The sequence below is a fragment of the Pristiophorus japonicus genome, chromosome 4, assembly GCF_044704955.1.
Source record: "Pristiophorus japonicus isolate sPriJap1 chromosome 4, sPriJap1.hap1, whole genome shotgun sequence".
Classification (NCBI taxonomy): Eukaryota; Metazoa; Chordata; class Chondrichthyes; family Pristiophoridae; genus Pristiophorus; species Pristiophorus japonicus.
The window spans coordinates 192,542,087-192,561,930 of NC_091980.1; the positions used below are offsets into that span (position 1 = coordinate 192,542,087).

At 43.7% G+C, this 19,844-nt stretch overlaps 1 protein-coding gene across 11 annotated transcripts in view; it reads left to right on the top strand.

The window, feature by feature from the left end:
• Positions 1 to 19,271, top strand: part of LOC139263213 (gephyrin) — a 903,368-nt gene extending 884,097 nt beyond the window's left edge. For all 11 annotated transcript variants that reach the window (XM_070878953.1, XM_070878963.1, XM_070878956.1 and 8 more), the window contains 3 exons: positions 2,389 to 2,492; positions 11,151 to 11,247; positions 18,317 to 19,271. In XM_070878953.1, coding sequence (XP_070735054.1) covers positions 2,389 to 2,492; positions 11,151 to 11,247; positions 18,317 to 18,450 — 335 coding nt within the window. In that variant the 3' untranslated portion in view covers positions 18,451 to 19,271. The remainder of the gene's footprint in view (positions 1 to 2,388; positions 2,493 to 11,150; positions 11,248 to 18,316) is intronic.
• The last annotated feature ends 573 nt before the right edge of the window (positions 19,272 to 19,844 follow it).

Consider the following 19,844-nt stretch of genomic DNA (forward strand, 5'->3'; position numbering starts at 1 on the left):
CAAGTATAGTCACTCAGTTGAAATGAAATCAAAAGCTTTATCCATTTCTTCAATACATGTTGCTATGAGGCAGTCGGTTGTTGGTTCATATGAGAAAGAACTATTAACTTTGACTTATACCATCAGAGAGCGGCACCAAGTGGAGGCTTGGCCATTCCCAGTGGCATGGAGGAAGAATTAGTTAATAGTAGGCCGGCCGGGGTTACCATCCACACCACTTAATGGCTGATTACATAACAATGTTGGTCGGGACTTGGGCCCCGATATTTGCCTGGTGGGAACGGTGGAGAGGAGTTGTGGATGTGAAACTCGGAAGTACGGGTTTACTGGATGTTCTGCTGAAATTAACCGCAGCTCTGCCTGTCGGGCGGGAAAGACTGTGACACAAGGCTTGAGCCGGGGAGCAGAGAGGAGGGAGGGCTGGGGGAATCATGGTCAGGAAGGAAGATTATGATCGGGGAGAAAGAATTGTTTTTGGAGGAGGGAAGAGTGTGGAGGTGGGGCAAAATTAGGGGGAAATCAGAGATCGTGGGAGATCTTGGAGCCGGGCGGGAGGGGAGGGTATCACTGAGAGGAAAGTAGGTAAGCTTGTTGGGCCTGGAGGAAACATTCCTGGTCCTCCTGCCGCACAAGCAGTGCTGTAAATGCCCTTTTCGCCTCCTTTTTCCTGCTGGGTTTCCCGCCCAGGCCCGAGAAACCCGACCATAATGGGTACAAAATAACAAACCTGCAAAAATGGAGGCATGCAGCCTCCTTCAAAGATTTTACTGACCTAGTTTCTTTAAAGGAAGAAGAAAAAGACTAAAGTCAAGGAAATTAGTGGGGGGGGGTTTAAGTATTGAAACAAATCGCATCAGACGTAGAAAAATGAAATTGCAAGTGTTCTAAAAATTGTACCAATATTTCTCGTGTCACTTGGTAATAATGGACAATTGCATTTGTTATTATTCCCACTATCTTCACTTACTCTGCTTGGAGACAAAGTGTAATTTTATAACAGGAAAGCAATTGTTGTGTGAATAGAACTCTGAAGTTAACATTCACTGTTGCTGCATTGCAAAATATTTCTAAAGTCAACCAAAGAGGGCAGCAAAGTGCAGCCTTTCCTGCCCTGCTCATCTGAGATAATCATTTAATTAAACAAGTAAAACAAAATTGAAATTATCAACATTAACAAGTTGTAGCTGTTCAAAATAGAGCAATTCCTTAAATTAAGATAATTTCAAGACTTTCCTTGAAATCTGACTATCTGTAAATTCAGTTGGATAATTGTAACAAATTATGTTTTATGATGTTGCATCAATGAGCTTAGCGGGTAATTCCTTGTCATTGATATGGTTTACTGAGTATTGATATAATGTTTTGTTCTACACTAAAAGCACTGAATTATTATTAAATCTCATATGGTTAAACATTATTTTAGATAAATAGCAATTTTGAAACATGCATGTTCTAGAGTTTAAATTTCGTGTAATGTTTATACAGTGAATGCTTTTTGATGTTGTGAACTTCAGTATGGGTAGTGCTGAAGCTTGAATAATAATTTGGAAAAAAAGCAAATTAGTCCAATTTCATTTGCAAAAACATTCTTCATAACTCACCTCCCGCTGTGGTGATTTCACAGCAATAGGTTCTTCATATATTTGAAAGGAAAGCTTGTGGCGTTCTATTGTTTGTGTGGTGCCCAAGGATTTCTTTTAGTTGCATTAATTATCTAATTTGTGTAACCAATTACACAACAAACAGCTGCTGCAATGTAGCCTGACTTGTAATGCAATTGTCCAGTACAATGAATACTCTAATTATGCATTCACCCGACCTCTTTGTTTTACTTTTTCCTTCCACCTCACTGAATTGAGGGCAGAAATGGTGGAGGCAGTTTTGAACCCAGTTGAAGTTTTCTTTGGATCCAAGCAGAGGCTCTTGAATTAACTCCAAATCAGCTCATGCTCTGAGCTTCAATCGATGCCAGTTCAGTAGATGAGCTGCTCTGAATTGACATTTTCAGCATGGGCAAAAAAAAATTAAATTGAGAAGTAATCTTCTGCGGTCTGGAGTGGAAACTTCGAAGCACACTGCTGCGTATCTCCCTGATGCCTGCTTATAAGTCACATAAACAGTATGGGGAGATTTGTAATGATTAACGAGTCATGTATAGGATTGGCACTGCAGCAAATGTTTCAGCTGCAGCCACCACATTAAAGGAGCCCATAAGGAAATACTTGGAAGCAAACAGCAGAGACGATTAACTCTCCAAGTGTGCCTTTAATTGATTTTTGGAGTTGGAGCAGTTGCCTGCTTGGTTCCAGGCATGATTCTCTTTGCATGCCACCGTTAATTGTTTGTAATCTGGTGCTGTTATTTCATGGCAATATGATTTCCCTGCAGGAAATCCGGTGTCCGCAGTTGTTACCTGCAATCTCTTTGTAATCCCTGCACTGAGGAAAATGCAAGGAATCCTTGATCCTCGACCCACCATCATCAAAGCCAGGGTAGGTCAAATACGTTTCCAACAAGTGAGGGCTCATTATAACTTGGTAACTTTTGAAAAACGTTTACTGAGGCTTGGTGGCACAGTGATACTGAGCTTTCAACAGATGGACCTGGGGTTGAATCCATCTTAGAATGAGGGGAGTGACCGTCCAATCTGTCTGCTGGCTGCAAAGGGTCCTTTTTTAATTCAGTTCCTGATGACGCACAGCCTCACAGCAAATAAATTGCTCCTAATGTGGTATTATGTTGGCAATCTCACTCCAAAAGGGAAATAGAAACTTTACATATTGTTGCAACATGGGCTGAGGCACATTGCTGGAGCAGAGTGGGGAGAGTATTTCTCCACAACTCAGCACATTCCATTCCCTAGCACTTAATGTATCTTGCCTTTGTTCAATTAACCAAGCAGATTAATCCAAATTGTGGAGGTTCGGACACCAGGGAAAAATCAACTTGTTGGTTTTATTATTATCAACAAAAAGTACAAGCAAGTTATACATCTATACACTTGTTATAGTAGGGTACCTATTGGAGTCTGTAAACTACAAACCAATCCAGATGAGTTTTCAGCACAGAATACTAAAGAATTACAGAAAGTGAGCCTATTTATACACCTGAATGGTCAAAGTCAGATGATTTGCTCTAAACCATTCAATACTGAGATTATTGTCATGTGATCTTTGTGTCATATGTAACTACACCAGTTGATGGTAATATCACACCAGATACTCTCCATTCTCATGAAAATGTAAGTGCCATTAATGAATATAAGAAAACACAAGTTTGCATGGTTAGAAACATCACATCTTAACAGAATGCTAACAGCAAAAACGTAGACATGTTGGCTCCAAACTAGCTATAATTCTTACACAAACTCTCTGATGCTACTTAAATTGCATTTATCTGATGCCTGACTTCTGTATTATTAAGCCACTTTTCCTATTATATTATATACACTATCCTGCAGCCTTAGCCAAAACAAGAGATTAATTTAAACCCAATGCATTTATTCTCATTTTTCCCTCCCTCTTCTGAAAGTGATGGTCTATGCCTGGATGAGGTTCCACTGCACTAACAGTCTTCCAGTACCCTCCTGGGTGAGCTGAGGTTGTGACTGCCAATAGAAACCATCCATTCACCTGCCTCTGCTGCTTCCCCCTTCCCTTTGCCCACCAAGCCAAACCTCTCCCAATTCCCTCCCACTCTAGCCTGAACTCCCGTCTCTTTCTAGTTTCCTTCCAATCTCCCCCCATGCCCTTGTCTATGTGACCTACCACCTGTTGCCTCAACCCCATTCCCCTTGAACTCCTGGCTATTCAACTTCCTTTCTTGGCCCATTGTGGTCAGCATTGTGAATGATTCCCTTTCCTCACACACTGGCACCTTCCCAAACGTAAACATAGTCATAGCACTATTTTCTATGACTGTAACCATGGTGCAATATCCCTCCTCACCCACTTTGCACCCTTGGTCACCACAAAGGTAATAATCTCTGGATTATTACCTGAGCCTCGAACAAATTGGCATAGGGTCAATAGAATCAGGGAGATGAATGCGTGGCTCAGAGGTTGCTGTGGGAGAAGTGGGTTTCGATTCATGGGGCATTGGCACCAATGCTCGGGGAAAGAGAGAGTTGTTCCGTGGGGACGGACTACACCTGAACTATGCTGGGACCAGAGTTCTAGCGAATCGAATAACTAGGGAGGTAGATAGGGCTTTAAACTAAAAAAGGTTGGGGGTGGGGGGTCCAAGTGGAGAGAAATTTAGAATGCTAAAGAGAAAAGAAAAGGAAGCAATGCAGGAAAATGATTGTGGTAAGGATAACTGGATCATATCAGGAAGTGACAGAGCATATAAACAAAAGAGTGCACTAACAAATAGGGTCCAGGTAAGAAAAAATAGTGATAAGACAAATAAAGCTATTGTACAAAAAAATTTTAAGATGTACAATAATGTTAAAGACAAATCTAAAAGCACTGTATCTGAATGCATGAAGCATTCGTAATAAGGTAGAAATAGATGTAAACGGATACAATATAGTTGTAATTACGGAGATATGGTTGCAGGGTGACCAGGGTTAGGAACTGAATATCCAAGGATATTCGATATTTAGGAAGGACAGGTAAAAAGGAAAAGGGGGTGGTGTGGCGTTGTTAGTAAAGGATGAAATCAGAGCAATAGTGAGAAAGGATATTGGCTCAGAAAATCAAGATGTAGAATCAGTCTGGGTGGAGCTAAGGAGCACCAAGGGGGAGTTGACTATAGGCCTCCAAACAGTCGTGGTAATGTAGGGGACGGCATCAAACAGGAAATTAGAGATGCATGTAATCGTAGGTGACTTTAATCTACATGTTGACTGGCCAAACCAAATTAGTAATAATACTGTGGAGGATGAATTCCTGGAGTGTGTACGAGATGTTTTTTTTTAGACCAGTATGTTGAGGAGCCTACTAGAGAACAAGCTATCCTAGATTGGGTACTGTGCAATGAGAAGGGGTTAATTAATAGTCTTGTTGTGCGGGGTCCTTTAGGGAAGAGTGACCATAACATGATTGGATTCTTTATTAAGATGGAAAGTGAAATAGTCCAATCCGAAACTAGGATCCTAAATCTAAACAAAGGAAACTACGAAGGTATGAGGAATGAATTGGCTATGATAGATTAGGAAGGTTCATTAAAAGGCATGACGGTGGACAGGCAATGACTAACATTTAAGGAACGAATGCATGAATTGCAACAGTTATACATTCCTTTCTGGTGCAAAAACACAAAAGGAAAAGTGGCCCAACCATGGCTAACAAAAGGAATTAAGGATAGTATTAGATCCAAAGAGGAGTTATACAAAGTTGCCAGAAAAAGTAGCAAGCCTGAGGATTGGGAGCAGTTTAGAATTCAGCAAAAAAGGACCAAGAGATTAATTAAGAGGGGAAAAATAGAGTACAAGAGCAAACTTACAAGGAACATAAAAACTGACTGAAAAAGTTTCTACAAATATGTAAAAAGAAAAAGATTAGTGAAAACAAATGTAGGTCCTTTACAATCAGATACGGGAGAATTTATAATGGGGATCAAAGAAATGGCAGAACAATTAAATAAATACTTCGGTTCAGTCTTCACGGAAGAGGACGCAAATAACGTCCCAGAAATGCGAGGGAACCAAGGGTCTAGTGAGCAAGAGGAATGAAAGGAAATGATTATTAATAAGAAAATAGTGCTGGAGAAACTAATGGGACTGAAAGCTGCTAAATCCCCAGGGCTTGATAATCTGCATCCCAGAGTACTAAAAGAGGTAGCCATGGAAATAGTGGATGCATTCGTTGTCATCTTCCAAAATTCTATAGATTATGGAACAGTTCCTGCAGATTGGAGGGTGGCAACTGTAACCCCACTATTTAAAAAAGGAGGGAGAGAGAAAACAGGGAACCACAGACCGGTTAGCCTAACATCAGTAGTAAGGAAAATGCTAAAGGATGTGATAACGGCACACTTAGACAAAGTCAACATGGATTTATGAAAGGAAAATCGTGTTTGACAAACCTACTGGAGTTTTTTGACTGATAGAATAGATAAGGGAGAGCCATGGATGTAGTGTATTTGGATTTTCAGAAGGCCTTTGATAAAGTCCCACATAAGAGGTTAGTGTGCAAAATTAAAGCACATAGGATTGGGGGGAATATACTGGCATGGATTGAAAATTGGTTAACTGACAGGAAACAGAGAGTAGGAATAAACGTGTCTTTTTCGGAGCAATGACTAATGTCAAGTATCAGTACTTGGGCCCCAGCTATTCACAATATATATAAATAATTTGGATGAGGGAACCAAATGTAATATTTCCAAGTTTGCTGACGACACAAAACTAGGTGGGATTGAGAGTTGTGAGGAGGCTGCAAAGTCGTTGCAAGGCGATTTAGATAGGTTGAGTGAGTGGGCAAACACATGGCAGATGCAGTAAAACGTGAATAAATGTGAAGTTATCCACTTTGGTAGGAAAAACAAAAAGACAAAGTATTATTTAAATGATGATAGCTTGGGAAATGTCGATGGACCTAGGTGTTGTACACCAGTCATTGAAAGCAAACATGCAAGTGCAGCAAGCAGTTAGGAAGGCAAATGGTATGTTGGCCTTCATTGCAAGAGGATTTGAGTACAGGAGCAAGGATGTCTTACTACAGTTATACAGGGCCTTGGTGAGACCACACCTGGAGTATTGTGTGCAGTTTTGGTCTTACCTAAGAAAGGATATACTTGCCATAGAGGGAGTGCAACGAAGGTTCACTAGACTGATTCCTGGGGTGGCAGGACTGTCGTATGAGGAAAGATTGGGTCAACTAGGCTTGTATTCACTAGAGATTAGAAGAATGAGAGGGGATCTCATTGAAAGGTATAAAATTCTGAAGGGGCTGGACAGACTGGATGCGGGTAGAATGTTTCCCCTGGCTGGGAAGTCGAGAACAAGGAGTCTCAGGATACGGGGTAGGAAATTTAGGACTGAGATGAGGAGAAATTTCTTCACAGAGGGTGGTGAACCTGTGGAATTCTCTACCACAGAAGGCTGTGGAGGCCAGGTCACTGAATATATTTAAGAAGGAGATAAATAGATTTCTAGACACAAAAGGCATCAAGGGATATGGGGAGAAAGCGGGAATATGGTGTTGAGATAGAGGATCAGCAATGATCATATTGAATGGCGGTGCAGGCTCGAAGGACCTACTGCTCCTATTTTCTATGTTTCTGTGTCACAATTGACCAGATCATCATTCGCCAACACCTCTACTCCATTGTCCAGCTCGGTGGTACAGCCCTAGCTTTGTTTCACGCTGACTTATCCGATCATAGCCAAAATATCTCTAGTGATGATTTCTCTTCTCACTCCCGTAATATCACCTCAAAGAATCTATCTTTGGCCCCCTCCTCTTGCTCACCCACATGCTGCCCCTTAGCGACATCTTTCACAGACATGGGGTGACCTTCCACATGTACGTCAGTGACGCCCAGCTCCATTTCTCATCACCTTTCTCAACCCATCCACCGCCTCGGTGTTGTCAGTATTGGATAAGCTGCAATCTCCATTTAAACTTTGGGAAGGCTGAAACCATTGTCTTTGTCTCCTGCCACAAACTCCATACCCTCACCAATGTTTTCAATTCCCTATGGCCACTGACTCAGGTTGAATGAGACTGGTTTCAATCTCGGCATTCTATTCAACCTCAAACTGAGCTTCCAGCCTGATATCCTCCATCACAAAGACCACCTAATTCCAACTTCATAATATCACCTGCCTCAATCACTACCTCAAGCCATCTGCTACTGAAACCCTCCTCAACATCTTTGGCCGGAATTTTCCCCTAACAAAACCAGGTGGGTTTGGAGCGTGGGGGCAGTTAACTTGTTAAAGCTGGCTGGCTGTGGGCATGAATCCAAGGCCTCACATGCACATCAGACCCTGCCGTTAAAGTCAGCAACACCTGCGGGAAACCCGGCTTACTGGGTTTTCCGCCTGCCTCAGAGGCCTCCTGCCTACCTGGAAAAAATTCCGGCCTTTGTCACTTCCAGACTCCATTAGTCCTGGCTGGCTGCCCATCCTCCACTCTTCATAAGCTTTAGCTCATCCAGAACTCTGCTGGCCATATTTTATCCTGCACTAAGTTCCCCTTGTCCAATAACTTGTCTTCACTAACTTGCACTTGCATTGACTCCTACTCCCTCAGTGCCTCAAATTTAAAATTCTTATCCTTGTGCTTAAATTCCTCCATGGCCTTATATTTGTAACCTCCTGACGGGCTACATCTTTCCAGCCCATCATTGGCAGCCGTTCCTTCAGCAGCCTCTCTCCCCACTCTCTGCAATTCCCTCCCTAAACCCCTCTGCCTCGTCACCTCTCTGAAGAGGGCCTTTAGGGCCTTCCTTAAATGCACCTCTTTGACCAAGTCCTACTAATTTCTCGGTCTTTGGCTGGCGACCATTTTATTTCCTTACATCTCTGTGAAGCGCCTTGGGACATATTTCTGTTAAAGAAGCTGAGTAAATGCAAGTTTTTGTTGTCAATAGACTTGTCAACACTGTTGAAAAGCATTACTAATCCAAGTCCTTTCTTCAGCTATTGTCTACAAATGTGCATGTGTAGAATGATCATAAAGAGAAAACATGGCCAATTTCCCTCCCCACTCCAGCCCCCACCATAAGTAAACTTGTACAGTGGACAGTAGAATCATAGAAATTACAGCACAGAAGGAGGCCATTTCGGCCCATCGTGTCTGTGCCGGCCGACCAAAAGCTTCCAGCCTAATCCCACTTTCCAGCTCTTGGTCCGTGGCTGGCGGACGTTTGGCCTGTGATGTGATTGGAATTGCTAAAGAATGAAATTAATATATCTGTTGGGTTTAAGTGCAGATCCAAGTATTTTTTAAATGTGATGAGGATTTCTGCCTCTACCACTCTTTCAGGCAGTGAGTTCCAGACCCCCACTACCCTCTGGGTGAAGAAATGTCCCCTCATATCTCCTCTAAACCTGTGCCCAATTACTTTAAATCAAAGTCCTCTGGTTGTTGACCCCTCTGCCAAGGGAAACAGGTCCTTCCTATCCACTCTATCCAGGCTCCTCATAATTTTATACACCTCAATCAGGTCTCCCCTCAGCCTCATCTGTTCCAAAGCAAACAGACCCAGTATCTCCAATCTTTCCTCATAGCCAAAATTCTCCAGTCCAGGCGACATTCTTGTAAATCTCCTCTGCACCCTATACAGTGCAATCACATCTTTCCTGTAATGTGGTGACCAGAACTGCACACAGTACTGCAGCTGCGGCCTAACCGGTGTTTTATACAGTTCAAGCATAACCTCCTTGCTCTTGTATTCCATGCCTCGACTAATAAAGGCAAGTATTCCATATGCCTTCTTAACCACCTTATCTACCTGGCCTGCTACCTTTAGGGATCTGTGGACATAGAAAATAGGTGCAGGAGTAGGCCATCCGGCCCTTCGAGCCTGCACCACCATTCAATAAGATCATGGCTGATCATTCCTTCAGTACCCCGTTCATGCTTTCTCTCCATACCCCTCGATCCCTTTAGCTGCAAGGGTCATATCTAACTCCCTCTTGAATATATCCAATGAACTGGCATCAACAACTCTCTGTGGTAGGGAATTCAATAGGTTAACAACTCTCTGAGTGAAGAAATTCCTCCTCATCTCAGTCCTAAATGGCTTACCCCTTATCCTAAGACTATGTCCCCTGGTTCTGGACTTCCCCAACATCGGAAACATTCTTCCTGCATCTAACCTGTCCAGATCCCCTCTCATCCTTCTAAACTCCAGTGAATACAGGCCCAGTCGATCCAGTCTCTCCTCATATGTCAGCCCTGCCATCCCAGGAATCAGTCTGGTGAACCTCCGCTGCACTCCCTCAATAGCAAGAACATCCTTCCTCAGATTAGGAGACCAAAACTGAACACAATATTCCAGGTGGGGCGTCACGGTTGAGCTACCTTCCCCATTTTATTTTTACTCCAGACAGGGACATACAATTGTTGAAATTCATCCATGTGATCTATAAATGTCTGCCATTGCCTATCCACTGTCAACCCTTTAAGTATCATTTGAATCCAACTTGCCACTTTGCCCTAGATCCCTTGAGCTTTTACTTTCGTGACCAGTCTGTCATGTGGGACTTTATTAAAAGCTTTGCTAAAATCCATATACACTACATCATACGCACTGCTCTCATCGACCCTCCTGGTTACCTCTCTCAAAATTCAATCAAGTTAGTCCTACACAACCTTCCCTTAACAATCAATGCTGACTGTCCTTGATTAATCCATGTCTTTCCAAATGAAGATTTAAAAAAAGGTACAACATTAGCAGTCCTCCAGTCCTCTGGCACCACACCTGTAGCCAGAGAGGATTGGAAAATGGTGGTCAGAGCCTCTGCTATTTCCTCTTTTGCTTCTCTTAACAGCCTGGGATACATTTCACCCAGGCCTGGGGATTTATCCACTTTGCTGCTGAGCTCTTAATGCTTTCTCTCTCACAATGTTTATCTCATTTAATATTTCACACTCTTCCCTCATTGCAAAGTCTGCATTGTCCCTCTCTTTTGTGAAAACAGATGCAAAGTATTCATTAAGAACCATACCCACATCTTCTGCCTCCACACACAGATTTCCTTTATGGTCTCGAATAGGCCCCACTCTTTCTCTAGTTATCCTCTTGCTCTTAATGTATTTATAAAACATCTTTGGGTTTTCCCTGATTTTACTTGCCAACATTCTTTCATGCTCTCTCTTTGCTTTTAAAAAGAACATTTTAAAAACCCATAACAACTAAATGATGGAATAATAAAGATTGAAAGGGTTTGAGTTACCTTTGAAATAAATCAATCTCACAAAGATAACTCTTTCCTGCATACCCTATTTTTATACATTATACCATTTTATGTATTGTTCCAGTTGATGTCCGACTTCTGATTTTTATTTAAATACACTGTTATGCTGGAACATCAGTGAATGTGATATTTAAGCTGTTCATTAGCTACCCTGGGATCATAAATGACACAATTTAGTTCGGAAAGGGATAGATAGAATATATAGCTGAATTTGATCAGCCACCTTATGTGGACGAATTGGGGATAATTTAATTTTAACGCTATTATTCTGCAGTTGTCCTGTGATGTGAAGCTCGATCCGCGGCCTGAATACCATCGCTGTATTCTGACTTGGCACCATCAGGAACCACTGCCTTGGGCACAGAGTACAGGTGAGATGCTTGAAGCAATTATTGAATTATAACTTGTAATTATAATTTTAAAAATAGCAATATATTCACAGAAAATTGATCACTAAAGCACTGTTACAAAGGTTCAGTGGTCATGAACTGGTTTTGAATTGATATATTGTACAATATCCAGATAGATTTTTGTCCAATTTGAATTTGAATCATCCAGTAATTGTAATGATTTTCTTTTGGTCTGATGCCCATCACCTTATTTGAAGACCCTTCTAACCAAGCTAATGAGAAATCTACACAGTGGGATTTCTCTTTGCCATATACAGTATACATGCTCTCTCACCCTCAGGACACTCTCCACTTATCTAAGTCCAGGGAGGCCAGTCTTGGCTGCTCCAAGTGTGTGCAAGGATACTGCTGGAGTTTAACCAATTCAGTCTGCACACAAGCTTCCTGCGACTTGTCTCAGGCAGGATCACCCTGTTCATTGGGCCATTGGCTTGTGTAGTTGTTTGGAGCTGAGTGGAAAGAATCCCTGCCAGTGACAATCTACCCATCAAGATTTCTTTAGTGAGCCAGGCTAGCTGGTCAAACTCAAACAGTGCCCTGGAGTACTGCAGACCTGCCTGGCTCAGTTATCGGGTTACAAAGCCTACCACAGAGGGTTGACTTAGTTCTGAATTTCCAATGACAGGCATGTAATCTTGGAGCCAACGAGACCCCACTTCTCTTCATGTATTCGTGCCAACAGTACCTCTCCGCCATACTTCAGTGCCTCAGCAGGGATTCCATCCGCTCCCGTAGCCTTGTTTTTTTAGCTGTCTTATGGCTTTTTCTACCTTGTGCAGTGTTGGGGTTTCACTGAGGTGGTGGCGGGTAGCATGCTGCGGAATGGAGTCGAGATCACTCGAGTCAAAGGCAGAGTCTCAATTGAGGAAATCTTTGAAGTGCTCCTTCCAGCGGGCCCTGACTGCCTCAATGTCCTTGATGAGTGTTTCCCCGTTCTTGGCCAAGAGTGGGGTGGGGCCTTGGGTGTTTGGACCGTAGGTGGCCTTGACTGCGATGAAGAATCCTCGCACATCATGGCTGTCGGCCAGTTGTTGTATCTCCTGTGCTTTCTCCATCCACCACCTGTTCTTTAGGTCCCGGGTTTTTTGTTGGACCTCAGCCTTGAGCCGTCTGTAATGCTGCTTTGCTGCTCCCGAGTTGGGTTGTTGTTTAAGGCTCAGAAATGCCCTGTGCTTGTGATCTATTAGCTCTTGAATCTCCTGATCATTCCCATCAAACCAGTCCTGGTGTTTCCTGGTTGAGGAAGCGTCTCTTTGTTATAGAGGCACTGGTTATAGAGGCCTGGAGGGCAGACCAAGCGATGTGGGCATTCTGCGTCTCGGGGTGTCATCAAGGCACGCCAGGTTCGCTGTGAGGCGCTGACTGTATAGGGCTCTCTTAGCTGAGTCCTTAAGTGCTCCAGCATTGATTTTTTTGCCGCACTCCTTCTGCTGCCCCCTCCGCTTTGGGGCTATGTTGATATCAGTGATGGATCGGATTAGGCGGTGGTCCGTCCAGCAGGCATCAGCTCCTGTCATGGCACGGGTGATGCGCACATCCTTGCGATCCCTGGCTCGTACGATGACATAGTCGAGTAGGTGCCAGTGTTTGGAGCGAGGGTGTTGCCATGATGCCTTGTATTTGTTCCTCTGGCGGAACAAGGTGTCGCTGCTATCAGCCACTGGGAAAGTCATCACTAGAGTCCTCCTCAACTGTCTTCTCGCTGTGGCCGAGGAGCTCCTCTCAGAGTCGCAGTGCGGATTTCGTCCCCAACGGGACACAACGGACATGATTTTTGCAGTGCCCTTATACAAGGCCACCTTTGACCTTACAAAGGCCTTTGACGCTGTCAACTGCGAGGGTTTATGGAGCGTCCTCCTCCATTTTGGATTCCCCCAAAAGTACGTCACCATCCTCCACCTGCTCCACGACGACATGCAGGCCGTGACCCTTACCAACGGATCCATCACAGACCCAATCCACTTCCGGACCGGGGTCAAGCAGGGCTGCGTCATCGCCCCTTCTCAATCTTCCTCGCTGCCATGCTCCACCTCAGAGTCAACAAAACTCCCCACTGGAGTGGAACTAAACTACAGAACTAGTGGAAACCTGTTCAACCTTCGCCGTCACCAGGCCAGGTCCAAGACCACCCCAACCTCTGTCGTTGAGCTACAGTACACGGACAACGCCTGCGCCTGCGCACACACAGAGGCTGAACTCAAGGACATACTCGACGTATTTACTGAGACGTACGAAAGCATGGGCCTTAAGCTAAACATCAGTAAGACAAAGGATCTCCACCAGCCTGTCCTCGCCGCACAGCACTGCGCCCCAGTCATCAAGATCCACGGCGCAGCCCTGGAGAACGTGGACCACTTCCCTTATCTCGGGAGCCTCCTATCAACAAGAGCAAGCATTGACGACGAGATCCAACACCACCTCCAGTGCAGCCTTCGGCCACCTGCGGAAAAGAGTGTTTGAAGACCAGGCCCTCAAAACTTTCACCAAGCTCATGGTCTACAGGGCTGTAGTAATTCCTGCCCTCCTTTATGGCTCAAGAAACATGGACCATATACAGTAGAAACCTCAAGACGCTGGAGAAATACCACCAACGATGTCAACGCAAGATCCTACAAATCACCCGGGAGGACAGATGCACTAACGTTAGCATCCTCAACCAGGCCAACATCCCCAGTATTGAAGCACTGACCACACTTGATCAGCTCCACTAGACAGGCCGCATAGTTTGCATGCCAGACACGAGACTCCCAAAGCAAGGGCTCTACTTGGAACTCCTTAACGGCAAACGAGCCAAAGATGGGCAGCGGAAACGTTACAAGGAAACCCTCAAAGCCTCCCTGATAAAGTGCAACATCCCCACTGACACCTGGGAGATCCTGGCCAAAGACCGCCTTAAGTGGAGGAAATGTATCAGGGAGGGCGCTGAGCTCCTCGAGTCTCGTCGCCGAGAGCATGCAGAAATCAAGCGCAGGCTGCGGAAAGACCGTGCGGCAAACCAGTCCCACCCACCCCTTCCCTCAACGACTATCTGGCCCACTTGTGACAGGGATTGTGGTTCTCGTATTGGACTGTACAGCCACCTAAGAACTCACGTTAAGAGTGGAAGCAAGTCTTCCTCGATTCTGAGGGACTGCCTATGATGATGATGATGACTTCTCTTCACTTTCCCCACCCCAAAAAGGAATAGGTGCAATACGATTTACTTCCAGTGATAAGCCTGTTTCTCTATGCTATCTTTACTGACCCTTGCAACAAGGTAAATGCAAGTGTTGTCTCGTTGAACATACTTTTTGCATCAGCCTTTGTCACTGAATTGGTGTTTGTAAATAATTGACCTATCCCAACTGGGAGTTTGATTTGTTTTTTTATTAATCAGCACAGTTTGATACCGGCTCTTCTGGTGCAGGCACTGTTGGATGAACCGTACTTTCAATCCAACCAGTGTGGCAGGGATAAAATCAGTTTATAAATGTTACTGCTGCTGACACCAGTGGCACACCAACATGCTGCTACAGAGTGCTAATGTACAAGTTTCCAAAGTGGACAAGTGCCAGGAGGAGGTGCTTAACCTAAAGGGATGGAAAATGGGGTGCAGCAAAACGTTCATCTCAAAACATTGTGGATCAAAGCTGGTAATACCCTACACTGTGGACAGTGCACTAGGAAGAGGTACAATTGCAAGAAAACAAAATCCATTTTCTGGGCCAGCAAAAATGAAGTTACAGTATTACTGGTGACAATCATTAAAGGAAGAAATAAAGGCTACTGTGCAGATATTACTTTTGTAATCTCTTTTAGCTTGCTGAGAAATATAAAAGCAATACAAGTGTTTTTTTCCTATTGTAAAACATCTTCCCATCAAACATGAAAGGGTGGGAAATGCACAGGATCACTTTTGGTGGCATATTTTTGGAGAATGTGTTGGCTCCCTCTGCAGTGTACTCACCTATCCGTCAAAACAGTCCCCCATATGGAGAAAAAAAGCCAACTACTGGCATCAGCTCTCAGTCCAAAATATAATAATCTTTAAACTCCCTTTGGAAAACCGGATAACCCCATCAAAACAATGAGCCCGTAAACATGCTGATAGTGATCCCCGCAGTTATACCCGCACCGTACCGGTCGTTTCCCTCCAACACAGGTCCCACTGGAATCCAAACCATTATATTTATCATACCATGTAGTCATTGTAATCAGAAACTGGTCACAACTATTTTTAAAATTACAGCCGAACCGACCAAAACGAGTTTTCTCTTGTGACATTGCTCATGAATAAAAATGAAGAATTGCCTCTCTTTCTTTTGTTTCAGCTTTTCTCCCACTCTCTAATTATTTGTCTTTATGTTTGCCTTCAATTCTTCCTGTTTCCTTTTCTTTCTTTCTCTCTCCTCCACCCACACCTGCACCTCACCCCCAGTGCAAATCTGTCTTTCTCTGTATGTCTTTGTATTAATCTAACACATATGGGCCGAAATCTTAACAGCCCTGCAAGTGCGGGTTTGGAGGCGGGCCCCCTGTCAAAATTGCCATGATTGACAGCGAGGCGGGATCCAGCTCTGAACCCGCCTCCTTGTCAATTTCCAAAGTGTCAGGTCTGGCTGCAGTTCACAAACCCGACACCAAGCGGCAGGTCAGCCAATTTAGATAGTTAAACGCTTATTAAAAGGTAGTTAAGCAGGATTTTACCATGTACTTACCATTTTACCAGGTTTTTAATGAGTTATCCGGAGCACAGTTATCATGTCAGGTAAGTAGGTCTGGTGTTGTGTCAGCATCAAATGATTCACTAATGTGACAGCTACAAATGCTCTCATTTCAGATTCAAGGTTACAAACTGTTGCTTACTGCGTTTAGAAGACAGGTTGACCTTTATGCAGCTAGCAAGTGTTTGGAGCAAACTCTCTATCCAGTGTCACCTCATTGGAACAACCTCTCTCACCATTGACAGCTCGCTTCTGTCATCTCAACCTCACCTGTCATCTATTCCATCAGCATCGGTGCCCTTGAAAAAATCTCACCTTGGTCCTCAGATTCCCAAAATGATCAACCCCAACACCAGCATCATCGGGCACATTAGCAGCACCAACATCCACGCCAACCTTCTCCACAATCAACTGATGCAGCACTGACATAGGCATCATCACCCATGCACATTGATGCCGTCCTCCTGACGACATCCCTGCTTGTGGCCTCCTGTGCAATGTGCAGCCAGGCTGCTTTGGTCTCCTGGGGAGGTCACTTCCGCCCATTGGAAGGGAGGAGAACCTCCCTGTGTGTTAATGACTCCATCCATAAGCATATGGAGGGAGTCATGGGCGAACCTGGGTGCAGCCGTGCAACTTTGTGCAGTGTTTGTCAGTGTTTGCAGCAGCTCAATGCTGTAGAACATTGACAGCACAACTGTCAAAATGAATGTGGACATGGCCGCTTTAAGGAAACGGCTGATGGCGCGTCATCAGAATGCGTCATCAGACCGGCTTCCTTTTAATTGGCCGGGAACCCCTCAGGGCGTGCTTAACAAACCCCGTCAATGGAAGATTCTTCATACAGTGAGAGCTGAGCGAGGAGCGGCTTTGACAGTTGGCGAGATCGTGGACATGGTCTGTCTCTCTGTCTTTCACTCTTTCTGTTAAATGGACATACTGTACACATCTTACACATATTCTCACCCTTATTCTCACCCTTTCTTTAAGTCTATTTTTTTGTTTGTCTTGTACCTTCTCCTTTTCCTGTCAGACTAGGCGTTCCAAACCTATGACAGCTGCAGAAATGATCTTGTCATTCTCTGGGAACAGATCACTGTCATCTTATTGCCTTTGTTAGATGCCCTAAATATTTCTTTGGAGGTAGCTGGGTAATTAGGGGGGCGTAATTAGGGGATCAGGCTTGGAGGGAGCAGGAATGCAGGTGATAGCCAAGCCAGTAGCTGGGGATTTGGTCCATCTGAATGATAATCCATTAACAGTGACATGGTTAGGGCAGACCAAGCAGATCTTCAAGATTGCAGATAACTACGAACAAAATCTAAAAGAAATACAGTAAACATGGCATTTAAATGGTCAACCAATGCTTAATCTCTGCCCAGCTTCAGAGTTAGATGATGTAATGTATGCACCTGTGAATATGCTCACAGGTTTGCAGAGCTGTTGAATTGTGAGTGGCTTAGCCAGTCACGTGATGTTCACAAGACTCAATAAAACCCCAGCCAGTTGGGTTTAGGGGATTCACAATGAGGCAGGTGGTTGTGAGCCTGGTGGATGAACTGGTAATGTGTAGTGTGATTGTTAAACCTTTGCAAATAAACCAACTAGTTCTTAATAGCAATGTGTTGCTATGAATTCTTAAGCAAAGAACCCATAAAGCAAATACATTACAGATGGGATTTGGTAAGACTAGCTGCACTCGGGGTCGAGCAGAGAGAAGTGAAGATAGAGCACAAGTACTTGGCAAGGACTTCAATGGAGGGAGGGAATGCCACTGGAGTACTCGGCATGGGTCTCACTGAGACAGCAGGAGTTGGCTGGAGTCCTTGACTGACCTGCAAGGTGAGAAACCGTGAGAGCTGGTGCATTTGTAGAGGGCCCCAATGGCTGGAGAAGGAGTGCAGCACTTATGATGGGCCGAGAAGAATAGAACCAGCAGAGCAGAACTGTAACACTCTGTGAAGCAAAGGGGCCTGGAAGGGAGCAGAGATTATACAAGATGGGTAAAATGCCCTAGGTGGAAGATTCCAGGGGACTAATTTGGCTGTGAAGAAAACTGGCAAAACATGTTTAGTGCAACAATCTGGTCAATGCGAACTATGGGTCAATCAGGAATAATGCAGGCTCACAATAGTAAAGCAATTGCACAATGCTACTGGCACAAGATTTGGTTTAGTAATATAATCAATGTATGATTGGGATGAAGTAAAGTTGGGCATGCCAAACCTACAGTTTGATCAACAGTCTTTGCTCGAATAAACTGTTCTCTGTCAGTACTCCTTCACTGCCAAGGAAGATTTTTAAACCATCTGTTTTTTTTTCTGCAGGGAATCAGATGAGCAGTCGTCTGATGAGCATGCGTAGTGCCAATGGACTGCTGATGCTACCTCCAAAGACAGAGCAGTATGTGGAGCTCCACAAGGGTGAAGTGGTAGACGTCATGGTGATCGGAAGACTATGATGTCACCACAAAAGCAACGTCGGTGCATGTCTACATATCATTGACTGTATCCTGTAATATGGAACGGCACAGCTAGTTTTTAATGATTTGGATATAATTGACCAGTGTTGTTGACATCTTGAAGTAATTTCAAAAAGAAATCAGATAAAGTAAATGAAATGGGAGGGAGAGAAAAGAAATGCATTGAATCCATACTGTATCATATCCAGAGCAAAGTTTCTCTTTCATTACAGTTGCTTTGTGTGTTTAATGCTAGGTCTGATAGCAGTAGCTTTTGATAGACAGCGGTAGGTGCCTGCTAAACTTGTGTTTTCTCATCTTCAGATACAGATACTTATGCTACTAGCAAGGCTGTCTGCTTACTTTATACCAGCTTAGATAAACACAGCTATTATCCTTATTAGTACGCAACATAATTGCTTCACAAAGAGCTTTGCTTGTTCTTTATCTTGTATCTTGTGTTCATGTGCTCAGTGCCAAAAGCAGAGTGGCTGGAGAGGACGGGGTTGGTATATTGCCCTTTCAGTGCCAGTGAGTGAGAAATTTTCCAGCAGCCACCTGTCTCAGTTGACCACCTAGTTGGACAGGAATTGGAAATCTTTCATTTGAACAAAGAAATTGCTTCCTTAAGTGCTGACAGCCTTTTTACCAATTTAAACAAAAAGTGTACAGTAATACAAAGATTGATATTGTACAGATAATAGTGTACCAGCAATCATGTGGTAATTCCTAGCAATGAAAGACATTTAACAACACTGTACCATAACATTTTCTGTAATGATATTAACTATTAATAAAATCCTTGATCATTATTAAAATTTTATCTGAGAAGATATTCAATGTTTTTTTTAAAAAAAAAAACTTCCTTGCTGCTTTTGAGTCACAGTTATATTGTCACGGTGCAATGTGGAAAATAGCTTTGGAATTTTACATTAAATAAATCCACTTTTTTATTGTGCGTTAAAATATTAAGGAACACCATCACCAGTGGCACAGGGGGTTACAGGCATTGGGACCACGGAACAGTCCTACACTGTTTATGACTGTGCTCTTTCTGGCCCCAAGTTTCCACATGATTTGCTCCTGATTTTTAGGGGCAACTGGTGTAGAACGGAGTATCTTAGAAATCAGAATTCTCCACATTTAGTTTGCTCCAGTTCTAGTCAGGTAGAACAGTTTCACTTTGGAACAGAATTTTTTTTTCAAAAGGGGGCGTGTCCGGCCATTTACGCCTGATTTCAAAGTTTCGTGAGTGAAAACTTACTCCAAACTAACTTAGAATGGAGTAAGTGAAGATTTTTGTACGCTTGAAAAAACCTTGTCTACACTTTAGAAAATCAGGCGTAGGTTACAAATTAGGCGTAGGGAACGAGGTGTGGGGGAGGGGGGGCAAG